Genomic DNA, 13,160 nt, shown 5'->3' on the forward strand with positions numbered 1-13,160 from the left:
ATTCATGAATCAGACTACTGTAAGCAGTTTGTCCAAGCACTGTCTGAATCATGCAGAGTCAACATCTCACCAACATATCAATTGTACCGAGAATCGACATTGTAATTGACTTTCTGCTGTTTGTAATGACCTAAGAACCAATGAGTCAGCTGATAGTATGCATTTGGAGTGAAAAGGAAGGCTCTTTACTAGCCTACCTCACACATACAGTCCAAATGAAGTGAGCCCAAAATGTACTAATTAGCCTCTTTTTTTCTTTGTACAATAGACTAACTATTTCAAATAAAACTCACAGGAAATGTACGACTTGTGCTGTAATTTGTAATTAATGTCTTATTAGCTTAAACATAGCAGCAACAAACTGAACCGAGACACACAAATTGCAACAATGACGCTTATTTAATTAAAATTAAAAACGTCAGAGAACGTGATGAAGACAAATCACCGAATCGTTCTGTTTGAAAGAACCGATTCACTGAAATGGTTCAAGCTACGTGCTCGATTGCTCTGTGACTGTGAGCCACTATGTGCTCTGACAAAAGTAAACAGTCTTGCTCGATTAGTTAGACTGCGTTTGGACCAGCGTAATTCACGCAAATGCGGAAGCGTCGGCTTCCACGGTGTTTTGTACTCGGTGGATGCATGGTGTCGTCCTTGACAATCGGAATCGTAAGTTCATTTGTCTCTGGATTTGGACGCTCTTGAGACGCATGCAGCCCGGTGTGCCATGATTCCTTTAGCGGTGGTGGTGTGTGTGATGGGCGGGTGGTGTACAGTGTATCTGGCGGACACGCTGCTGCGGGTAAGCGGATCTCTCCATACAACCCTTCATTATTAGAGTTAACAGAGAGTTGTTTGCTGCTAAATAATGGAATCGACTGTTATTGATGCTTTCTAATTTGTCAAGGACATTAGATGAAATGAGCATGCAGCATTTTGATACAGTGATGTAAATTAATACGACTGTACAGAATTTGTAGCATGTTTATGTACCATTTTAGACACATTTAGCCTATATGTTCTACAAAAACATGCAAAACATGTGCTATGTCTATACCGTCAAACTACCATGACTCGTAGAGTCGTAGTATGTACCATTATAATTTTATTAATATTGTATATCTCAGTATCATAATATTATTATCTGATGTATTACTGTACCATGGCACTGCCATGCTTTTAGTTCAGTTTTTCAGTTCCCACTTTAAAAGTTATTCAGTGTTAATGAATCTAAATGATTATCATAAAACAGTTACTCTCACTAATGTAGGATTCTATTCAAATGGATGATTCTTAAGTAAAAATGGCTTTAGATATAACTTGGCAACACATGGTTAATAACAGCTGTGGTAAAAAACTTTTTTAAATTAGATCATATTTCTAAACAGTAGCAACACTGTAATATTTTTTTTCGCACAAATGATTGTACCTACCTCATCATAAAGCCCTATCATTTTCTTTCACCTTCAGTCATCAAGTTCGGTGAAGAACCGCTATGAATCCTGGTTATCCTCGAACGGATTCACTCTCGCTCCGTTCCACATTAAATGGCACACCGGCATCTTCAACCGTCTGTTTGCCAAATGTGCTCATCTCAACCCTCACTTTCTCTACATCTGGTATGATTTACTGTCCTCAAATCAGTTTTTTTGTTTGTTTTTGTTTTTGTGGAGCATGTGATGACAGTGATGCTTATTATGAGCCCTTTAACATTTAGAGTTGACAGTATTTTGTTCTTCTGATTCTGAATGAAACAAATCAACATATTTATATATAATATATATAAAGACATGTAAACCTCTCTTGCTTAGCTGTGCTGTGGTTTCTATAAATGTGGCTGTTGCCATATTAAATCAACAGTAAAGATATTGATTAATTTTAGTCGTTAAAAAAATTGTTAAGCTGCTTATGATGAGAGCAGGGCATTACCCTCCCCCACACATACTCGCATCATAGTAAAAGAATGAAAAACCTGGGAGTTAAAATCGAATCAGAAGATATACAGATATTTTTTGCTTGTTGCTGTTTTAGGTTCAGTGCTGGAATGGTGTTCGGGGTTCTGGCGATGTTTGGGTCTGTGGTTCTTCTGAGCAAAACATTGCTGCAGACTTTGAGTCAGATGATGGCAGAGACACAAGAGGGGTCACAAGAACAGATCTTGCAAGTGGTGGTGAGAACAGAAGGGCTCATAGGAGTTAGATGATGATGGTGCACTTTTGTTTTAACAGTGATGCAAGTCATTTTGTTTTTGTCATCAGGTGCCTGGTGTGAACCTTCCTGTCAGTCAGTTGGCCTATTTTTTCATCGCTATCTTGGTTAGCGGAGTCATACATGAGTTTGGCCATGGGGTGGCAGCACTAAGGTAAACTACGGTAATCATTTAAAAAATGCAACATGTCATTTCTGTCTAAGCAAACATTTGAACACTTACTTGTCCCACATAAAGCCAGTACAAGTTAAAGTATTCTATAAAAAAAAACGTTTGAAGTCATTTTGCATTTCCTGCAGCTTTAAGGTGACTTTGACCTAGTGGAGCAAAAACAAGATCATCTGTACAATCATACATTTAAATTCTCACAGAGTAAATCTTTAGATTTTTGCATAAATGTAAAAATGTAGTTTGGTTTTGGAAAGGTCACTAACATTAAGTCAGTTTGTATGTAATGTCTCATAATTTATAGGAAGGTTACTTGCGTAATAATACATGAGTCTTCTAAAGTTTGCATGCACGTTTGAGAGAGCTATCCATTATTAGGTATTAGCAGTAGTTTTGGGTCGAGCTGCTCCAACGCAAACTCAAATCTCACTCCATTTGTCTAGTAAAATCTGCGTGTAATGTAAGTAAAGTGTTTCTTGGCTTGTTCCAAATCTAGTTATACAAGAAGATCTGGTGTGCTCTGTTTGTTTTAAATGTACGTGGAGTATAACGTTTTTCTGCGTGTTCTTCTCAGGGAGAAGGTGAGGTTGAATGGTTTTGGCATGTTCATGTTTGTGATTTATCCTGGAGCATTTGTGGACCTCTTCACCACACATCTAAACCTCATCTCTCCAGTCCAGCAGCTCCGAATATTTTGTGCCGGTAAGACTTTTTAAACAAGCACAATGCCACAAATCTTCCAAATGCAGTTCATAAAACCTTCAGTAGATGGCAGCACTTTATTATGAAACCTAACACTTTGTTTAGAAATGATTACCTCTTACAACCTTTATTAAAGTATATAATGTTCTTCTACTCTCTCTGTCTTGGTGCAGGTGTATGGCACAACTTCATGCTGTGTGTTGTGGCCCTCAGTTTCCTGTTCCTGCTGCCCATCATCCTGTTTCCCTTCTATTACACTGGAGCAGGGGCGCTTGTCACCGAGGTGGTGGAGGTCCGGTCACCTTTCATCATAAGGTTTATATTTAGATGATGTCTTTAGTGTCTGAGATCGGTTCGTTTTCACAGGGCTCCCCATCAAGTGGACCTCGTGGGCTGTTTCTAGGAGATCTGGTTACCCAGCTGGAGGACTGTTCTGTCCGGGGAGTGCAGGATTGGCACAGCTGCATTCAGCATCTATCCCATAATGCTCAGACGGGATACTGCGTTCACACTGCAAAACTGCAGCTCAGTTCGACGGCAGGAAGAGGTACAGACCTGCCTTATACTCTATTGTTTAAATGTTTGGGGTCAGCAAGATTACATTTTGAAAGGTTTTATTAAGCATAGATGCATTCACTTGATCAAAAGTGACAATTAAGATGCTTATAGTGATACAAATCTTTTCACTTCAAATAAATTATATTCTTTTGTACTTGCTATTCACTAGAGTTGTTCCGATTCCGATACTAGTATCGGAAATATCTCCGATACCACAACAAATTACAGAGTACATGAACCCATATACCGATCCGATACCATTTTCTTAAAAAATACCTAGTTATGACCGCAAGCTTTGCCTAACCGCTGCACGGTTCTTCTTCGCTGCTCAAAATGCATTGAAAACACAGGAAGTTGTGCTGTGTTGCCACAAGCAACCCCTGTTTAGAGCAGCGAAGAAGAAATGAAAACGCGTTAGCAGCCCTTATCTATATATGACTGGATCACTCATCACATTCTAAACTGCCAAAACACAGTGAAGCCGCTACTATATTATAGATCAGTGGTTAGCAGTATGTCTCTGTAGTACCGGTAGTTACAGACTCTCGAGTATATTCAGTACCGGCAGCTGCGTTCAGTCGCTTCCGTGTAAGTCAAAGCGCAGGGCTCCAGACAGTAGCCGAATATATACTAGTGTCTGTGAATATTAAACTGCAAAATACTATTTAAATATTACTCCCGCAAAATCTACATCTCTGTGGGTGACTGGCACAGATGCGCGAGAGCTCGCTGTTTTGTAGTCTCTGCTGTGTGTCATGAGGACACGAACGCATAAACCGTCACTTCATGAGAATTTACCGTTTCATTTGAGAATACTGTCATATCATAAACACAGACACTCAAAGATCTTCATGGCAGCCCATTAAAATAAATGTTTGGTTTACATGAGTAAATTGACAATATATAAAGCTACTGTTGTAGCCTACAGTAATAATAATACGTCTCTATAATAATAATAATTATGCCTAGATGGTTGCTTGTTTTTTACTTGTTTTGTTGTAAAGAGATTATCTGATTAATAGATCTTTTTTTTTATATTCCTAGACTTATTTGTTGCAGTTTTTTTATACAGTTATATTGTAAAACTTAAATACCTTTTTTAGTTTGCGGTGTTAGATTTTTGGCTGCATTTGAAGTTCTTTTTTGCATATGAAAATAAATAATACTGTCAAATTCATGTTAGATAATAAAAATACTGTAATAAATACAGTAGTTCACCATGTATTTGTTCATGTTTTATTGAGGGATCTGTCTGAAGCACACCATAAAAAGAATTCTAGCAATTTACACAGGGCTAGTAGTATATACAGCTGTATATACAGATACACACCCAGGTATCGGATCAGTACTCGGTATCGGCCGATACCCTGAGCCCAGGTATCGGAATCGGTATCGGGAAGAGAAAAAGGGTATCGGAACATCTCTACTATTCACCAGAGAATTTAAAAAAGTAACATGGTTTCCACAAAAATATTCAACAGCACAACAGTTTCAACATTGATAATAAGACATTTAAATGTAGCAAATCAACATATCAGAATTATTTCTAAAGCATCATTTTGACAAGGAAGAAGAGTAATGATGCTGAAATATTTTAAAAACACAAAAATTTGACTTCTTTTTGCTGTACTGCACAAGTTTATTTATTTATTTATTTTTTAAATCTTTTCGCCCTCAAACTTTTGAATGGCAGTGCAAATAGAGATGTTTAAATTCAACATTACCAATATTTGTTCGCTGGTTCTGATTTTTTTGTCCACTCAGCGTTCAAGCGTCTCGATGGCACTATGGAGTGCTGTGGGAACAACAGCTTGACGGATCTCTGCTTCTCTTATAGTAATAATGTGGAGAGCAAATTGGTAAGACAGACAGCTTTTCTGAAATATACTCAGTAATATTTGGTAATTTTATACAAGTTAGAGCTGTTATAAAACATATATTGGTTGATTCTGTTTGCTCCTTTTAGTATTGGCAATAAGCTCCATGGCACTTACTGTATTTTCCACATTATAAGGCGCACTTAAAGGCCTTTAATTTTCTCAGAAAACGACACTGTGCCTTATAATCCGGAGCGCTGTATATATGGACATTCCCTTTAGCACAGCTCCATCTAGTGGATGCATAACGCAAACCCAGTCAAGCGTTTGACTGCAGTATCTTCTATTCTATGCGCCTTATAATCCGGTGCGCCCTATATATGAAAACTGTTCTTAAAATAGGCCATCCATCGAAGGTGCGCCTTATAGTGCGGAAAATACGGTAATTGCTAAACACTGCAAGCATTTTATCAATTTAATATTGTGAATATTGCATGTGTGCTGTTGGCTCAAACAAATCTATGTCCGTTCTAAAATAGAAATTCAAAAAAATTATCTGAAATGAAAACACTGATCAATTTTACACTGTAAATCTTACAAAAGAAGGGCAATTTTATTGCAACATTATTTCTTGCCACCTCAGTCTTGGTGTTTTTGGCACTATTATTAGTTTGCCTGCCTGCCGGTCAGAAAAACCATCGAAGCAAGCCGTACATGCCGTACGAACACAGACTGTCAAACAGACTTCACCCCAAGCTTGTGTTTAATCCCGTCTCTGGAGAACCAGACCAGACTGATTCGGGTCAAACACCCACCGCAAACAGACATGCTGTTTGTCGGCTACCCTTCACACCTACAGTTTTCAGGTCGGACAGCTTCTGTTTTCATACAGTCAGGTTTGTGTGAACAATCTTGTTTTTAAAAATGCTAATTTCTTGATTTTTTTTCAGTGAGTCTCACCAACTTCGTTCCTCGTTTGGGCTTTCTTCATCCAGATCTGCCTGTCATGCTGGAGACTTTCTGCAAGTATCCTTCCCACACTATCAGTTATTGGGTATCAAACATAATAAATGACCCTTGAATTGGGACGAGGAGGTATTGGTTTTGTCACTGCTGTGAACTAGCCTTAACTCCCTGCTTGTTAAGATATCTGGTCTCATTATCGGGGGCCCTGGCGGTGGTAAACGCTGTCCCGTGTTTTGCACTGGACGGCCAGTGGATGCTCACAGCGTTCCTAGAAGCTACATTGAGCTCTGTGATCCCAGAGAGGAACAACCGAGAGCTGATTGGCTTCTTTTTTCTGCTGGGGGGCAGTGCCCTTCTAGCGGCCAATGTTGCTCTGGGTCTGTGGATGGTCACAGCACGATAACACACAGTCATCTCCTCCAATAAGACAGTTTGGGGGAAATTGCTTTCTTAAGAGTCAATCAACTGGGTGGTTTCACCTTTGCTGGTAATTGCCAGATTGCCCACCCTGAGAGGGGGGCCCAGAGGGTTTCAAATGCTGCTGTACTCGATCGAGAAAACTCTTAATCGATGTGTCCTTAGGTTTGAATGGCTCAGCTATAAGCAGTAAAATAGGCTCAGGACAGTGCCAAAAGTGCCCTTTTTGATAAATACATGATCACATTGTATCAGAAATGTTAATGTAAACCCAGAAATTGTGCTATACATAGAGGATTTTGGGGGCATTACTTTCCTGTTTGGCCTTTGTCTTCCTGAAGTATATAGTCACACATGTGTAGTTTTATATTTGAGTGTCTGTAGTTCAGTTTTCTGCACACCAGCTTAACCCAAACATTTACAAGTGTACTACATAAATAAAGGCATTAAAAAGCCTTTATTGACCCCAGTTGAGACATTTGGGAAGCAAGTAAAAACAGGTGCACTGAGTAATCTGTGATCATTTTGAAAAATATGTTACTTGCTTTGTAATGAAGAATTGAATCTTTGAAGTAACTTACAAATGGTGACAACTTTAGACCACACAACCAGCCACATTTTTTATTTTAAAAATAATTTGCATGATGGCAATTGAAAGTGTGCATCCACAGATTCCACACCATTATGTTTCAATATACTGTTCAAGATAGTTGCCATCAACTAGAGTAGCATCCAACCAAAAAACAGAGTTCATCTTAAAAACAATGTAAACCAAAAATGAAATGCATACAATGTTAATCAACCACACGTTTGTACATATAGGGACTGGACACAGAATACACTACTGCAGTATTATTAGCTTTACTTGCCAAGTAGGAGAGCAAATGGCCAATCTGATTCATTTTGTATGTTCTGGTTCTGATTCGAGCTGTATGTTCTGGCACAACTATGAAATGTTCCTGATGACAAGGGTAAACAATTTCTAAACATGCTCTGATGTGCACTGGGGACGTTCATATCGTTTATGATCTGTATACTGTGAATATTTTCCCCAACAATTAGCCCGTGCGTTAAAAATGCACTAAAATAGAAATGATTTGTTTTTAAGGTACTTCATCTTTGTTGTCATTCCTGACCCATTGTACATTTGTTAATAAAGAACAAAATTTGCATAAACCTTCACGTGTCATTGACTTTTTTATTTGTTTGTAGAGACATCAGTACTGATCTGAATATGTTTACTAAGTCTAAACAACCTTCTGCCCCTCTGAAACATCACATGGAAGTTCATATATAATAATCATCTATTTATAATAATTCTTGCAGAACATTTTCTGCCATGAGATGTCAGTATTGTTCCATGTGAAGCTTAATTTTGAGTTTTAGAAAATTAAACATTAGGAAAGGTGTTTTATCCTATTGTTGTTGGATATCATTTTATCATGATGTAGAGATCCGGTTGTAATACTGAATGCATTTCCTTTTTAGAAACCTCTTACCACCACAGTGACTGACAAGAGCTGCCAATCAGGCTGCAAATGATGTGAGGACATTCTGAGAAAAAGAGGAGTGCTATATTGAAGTGATAGAAATCTGATAGTCTGAAAATGGTTGGAGTGGAGTGGGTGTTGTTGGACTGTAAGATAATGAGCCGCTGATGACTGCTGCGTTTTTAAGAAGGTGTTGAAGTTATTTTATGGATATGTGACTTCTTGGTCCATCTGTTGTCACAGATAAGGGTGTAGCATGTTTGTTGGCTAATGGACACTGCTACTCTGTTGAATGTGCGTGTGGTGTTGTTCTCAAGGACATCAGAATGTGTATTGATCCCCTAGATGGAGGCTGTCAGCGAGTTAATGGCTTCTGCATGTCTCTTTTCCCCTGCTGCAAGGCTCTATGGGAAAATGTTAGCAATTATGTGGTCAGCTTGCCAACATTTGGTGTCTCCAACCAAATATATTTGAACTTCGATAACTTTGAGTTTTTTTTTTTCTGCTTGACTTTTTGCGATGTTCATTCCCACAGTTTCTCTTGAAGGATCGTCCCATAGGAATCTTGGCTCGTTCTTGGACACCCTGCATAATCTGCAAACATTATTGCACTTTTCATACTGTATTGATTGCTATGATCAGACATGAGATCTGTGTCTTATTTTTTTTTTTTAGGAAGATGCTTCGATCCATGGAAAATGTCTAGTGCGAGGCTTAGAACATACTGAACAGACTTTGAGAAAGGGACAGGAGTTCATGGGTCAGGCTGCAGTTTTCCCTCAGGTCCTTCAGTCAGTTATTTTGTTTACGCTCCAGCATTTTTGACTTTTATGATTTTGGTTAGTATGTGAATCACGTGGTATCTGTTTATTGAAGATCTTCACCAACCTGATCCATGATATCTGATGGCTTCACATCTGAGACGTGACTGCATTTAGTCATTTTGTTAAATGTTTCCTGATGGAGGTGTAGGGCACATCCGTCCATCAGTTTGCCCTTTGTTTTCGTTTGAGGCTTGCATCTTTTGGCGTCATGTGCCTCAGATGGACTGCTATATTTAGCATGTTTTGTGCATGTTTCTGGGTATTTTTTTGGCTCATTTCCTCAGAAGAAGGGTGTGTTGAGGTTGTGTTCAGAACGTGCCCCCAGGGAAGATGGAGGACTGTATGTCTGTGCTATTTCAGAGGGAAAATAATTACACATGGATGTGGTTGTGCGTGGGGAAACCAGACTCCTCCCTTCTTACTCTCACCCAGAAAGCCTTAAGGCTGTTATATGTGTGTCTGTTCTTCTGGCTTTATATATATCTGGAACTGAGTGCGGAAAATGAAATCTGAATTATTGTACATGCATCCTTCATTGCGGTTTTATTTTATTCATTCATTCATTCATTCATTCATTCTTTCGTGTTTAATGTCTCCCTAATCTTTTAATCCAGGGTAAATTTTCCATGGAAGTAATACTGGAATATTATTTGTGGGGAAAACATAACTAAAGTCAAAGCACAAACTACGTATTTTAACAGTCATCATGACTTGAATCTTAGTTTTCATTTAATAGGTAAAATGTTAATATTTATTCATAAACTACATAATTTTATATATAAAAAGTAATTATATAGGGAGAGTTTTTGTTAGTTCATGTACTTGTGAACAGAAAACACTGGGAGTCTCAGGTTTTATTTCATTTGTATATACTTCTATTAGAAAAATAGAAGTGTTGACATGAATATCCCTTCTGTTACTTGTGTAATAAAAAGTTATTTATTTCAGGTGACTTGTCTGTTCACACAAAATGTATTAAACATATCATTAGACAGCTATTTTAGTGAATGTAAAAGCCACATATAGGTAATGACCCATGTGTTTGCTGTGGGCCTGAGGTTAACAGAGGGACCAAAACACAAAAACAAACAACGTATTTTTCTTTTGTACAGCAAAGGCAGATATATGATTAATAGGATAGCTTATTTCTACCATAATACTCTAAGTTGAAGGTTTGCTCTGATAAATGTCACAGTAAGCTTGGCTTCATACAGTATGCTATAGTCTGGGAAACAGAGACCACAATTATCTGGAGGCTATGACCAAGTTCACAGGAACACCGTTGTGAGAATATTTCTGCTGGCATTTACAAACATTTGTTTCACCTATTTTAATGTGTATAAATGAGCATTCTTTCACTGTCAGTGATTTGAGGAGCTGTGTGTGTGTTTAGTATCTCTGCATACTGTTAACAGAGCAGCCATGCGTGAGGTTTAGTCCAGCGTAGTGTCTGCAGTCCTTCCTACTGTACATATCTCCTTCTCTCATTGATCCGTCTTCTCATTCATTGTCCTCCATATGTTCCATATCTCCACCGCCTGTGTTTAAACTAATGATTGTGTACCCTTGTCTGCCTTGCCTTTAAATACAGGTTTCATCTGTAACGTCCCGTGCTGAGGAGCCGACCCTCCCGCTCTGTGTAGTTGGTCTTCCTGACCACGGCCTCCTGTTCTCTAAAAACATAATGAGCCACGAGACGCTCCCCTGGTCTTGAAAAAGAAGCTCTCGCCTCCTCACTAACCACAATTGCTTTGTGTATAAATATAGCTTTTGGAAGGCACGGTTCCAATCTTTATAAAGCTGCATGGGAATGTTTTTTTTTTTGTTTGTTTGTTTTATTATAGTGCTATAGAAATATATTTGAATCAAATGTAAATTTTAAACCGATGAAAACAAAGCAGATATGTTATTTTGGTGCAAATTCTTAAAAAAAAAAACAGATTTTTTATGTCATAAACTCTTCTAGAAACATAATCGTGAATCTTTCTTTTCAGAAGAAACCAATTTAATATAATAACCGATAAGATATAATTGACATCTGGGTTATCAGTCTTCAGGGTGAGAGACCAGATGTGGCTTTTTGTCACTGTGGTTAAGAGGTTTACAGAGTGAGAGTTTCATCACACAAAAACAGGAGCTCTATCTCTTTTAACCCATCTGAAGTGATGTGTGATTTAGTGACTGCAGGAGGCACACAGCAGTCGTCACTCAAGAACATGTTTTATTCTGAACTACAATAAAAGCCATTTTTGGGGAATGTATTTGAAATGAAAAAGAAAAGTGTCTAAGATTGATAAGTTACTCAAGCATCAAAGCCCACCCTTTAACCACAGAATTTCTTTGATCTCTTTCCGAGTTGTGTCCTGTGCTATTCTAATGTCAGTTAGGGATGAGTTTCAGGCGATAAGAAAATGGTCTATGCTTTGTTGATAAATTCCACATTTATCTCATTCTGTGATCTGCAGTTTTTATAGTGTTTACTTTTAATGAAAATAGAGATTTTCCAAGCAATATTTTACAAACAAACAAACAAACAAACAAAGATGGTTTACAAATCCACAGTGCTGCCGGGAAATTAAGACCATTGTTATTATGTTATTTTAGTATCATTTATATACTAGTATAAATGTTATTAATATCTGTAGCTTAAGTTTTTATTTTGGTATATTTATTTGTCATTTTATGTGCCAATTTTATTATTTAGGTTTCATTTATTTATTTATTTTTAATTTTCAGTAAATTTATTGGTTCAAATTTGCCAAGGCAACATTTTTCATTTTCATTCAAAGCGTTACTTCACCCAAAACTGAAAATTTTGTCGACAGGTGTGAGCTGTATCTGTTCTGTTATTTGTATTTTAGTTGTCTAAAATATATGTGTTTGAGCTGGGAAGGGTGGGGAAAATGGTCCTTGTAACTGTGTCCTTCCTCTGTGGGGAAAACGTACATTTTATCCGATTGTCATAACATGCAATATCTATCAATGTCAATAAAATCTAAAGATAAGAGTGGTGAAGGAAATCCTCACATGATCTCACACCCACTCAGGATCGTGACGGAGTGTGTTATCACATTTGAGGTCAGTATGTTTTATTTTATCACAGATGTGTCCCTGTTGCAGTGTTGACCTTCACCCACCATTCCTTTTGTGAGTGATTTGATATCCGAGGCTTAAAATTGACTCATCTGCTGATGAGTTTATGTTTAACTTCCCCTTTACATGTAAATTTTTTATTCATTTTAGTAAATGCATCATCTGACAAATGCTCCTGGAGTGTGACGTTCCCTCAGAGACACACTGGACAAATTACAAGATCAATTCTTCCCCTTTGCACTATACAAATGGTTATTCACTCCAGCTGCTAACAGCTGTGGATTTTCAACACTTTTGACATCTTTCTGACTTGAGACATATGGAAAGCTCCCCTCCGTTGACTAAACAAGACAGAAATCCCACCGTCTCCTGATGGCTCAGAAAGTGCATTTATTTCTTTCCAGACGAAAAATTCTTTGGGGAAACTTGGCAGACACTGCATGTCCACAGTCTGTTTGTACAAATAGATTAAGGAAATACTTGCATTTACCCATACGGTACGTAGAGTAGAGTGTTCATACCATGGTATTATAATGCCAATACCATGGCTTACCTTGAATTACATGGTAATACAATAAGGTATAACATGAACATTGCATTACCATGCAGTGTTAATTTAGTATGCCTTAATTTTTTTGTTTGTTATTATATTAGAATTAATTTAGTTTAAAATTAAAGTTCCAGGGATTTTGTTGTGTTTGTCATTTTTATTAGATTTTTAATGTTTACATAGTTTTTTTTTATTAAGTTTTAGTTTTAAGTTTTACTTTATTTTGTTTGAGTTATTTTAGTACTTCAGTATTAAAGGGGCCATGATGCTTTTTTTTAAAGATCATTAATTTGTGTATTTGATTTATATTTTTATATTATATATTTATATTATATTATATTTATATTGATTTATATATTTAATATT

At 37.4% G+C, this 13,160-nt stretch overlaps 1 protein-coding gene across 1 annotated transcript; it reads left to right on the forward strand.

The window, feature by feature from the left end:
* Positions 1 to 568: 568 nt before the first annotated feature.
* On the forward strand, positions 569 to 8,013 carry mbtps2 (membrane-bound transcription factor peptidase, site 2). The gene is made up of 11 exons (XM_052596558.1): positions 569 to 802; positions 1,471 to 1,619; positions 2,032 to 2,170; positions 2,259 to 2,362; positions 2,952 to 3,079; positions 3,253 to 3,371; positions 3,446 to 3,626; positions 5,402 to 5,496; positions 6,125 to 6,320; positions 6,405 to 6,480; positions 6,601 to 8,013. Exons 1-11 carry the CDS (start codon positions 728 to 730, stop codon positions 6,821 to 6,823), a joined length of 1,485 nt encoding a protein of 494 aa, XP_052452518.1. The 5' UTR covers positions 569 to 727; the 3' UTR covers positions 6,824 to 8,013.
* Positions 8,014 to 13,160: the final 5,147 nt, after the last annotated feature.

The sequence above is a fragment of the Carassius gibelio genome, chromosome B24, assembly GCF_023724105.1.
Source record: "Carassius gibelio isolate Cgi1373 ecotype wild population from Czech Republic chromosome B24, carGib1.2-hapl.c, whole genome shotgun sequence".
NCBI classification, from domain to species: domain Eukaryota; kingdom Metazoa; phylum Chordata; class Actinopteri; order Cypriniformes; family Cyprinidae; genus Carassius; species Carassius gibelio.

Excerpts from the sequence above, each read along its gene's own strand:
- mbtps2 (XM_052596558.1), top strand. The coding sequence starts at position 728 with ATGATTCCTTTAGCGGTGGTGGTGTGTGTGATGGGCGGGTGGTGTACA. Across the intron at positions 803-1,470 it reads TGGCGGACACGCTGCTGCGG|TCATCAAGTTCGGTGAAGAA; the intron begins GTAAGCGGATCT and ends TTTCACCTTCAG. Across the intron at positions 2,171-2,258 it reads AACAGATCTTGCAAGTGGTG|GTGCCTGGTGTGAACCTTCC; the intron begins GTGAGAACAGAA and ends TTTTGTCATCAG.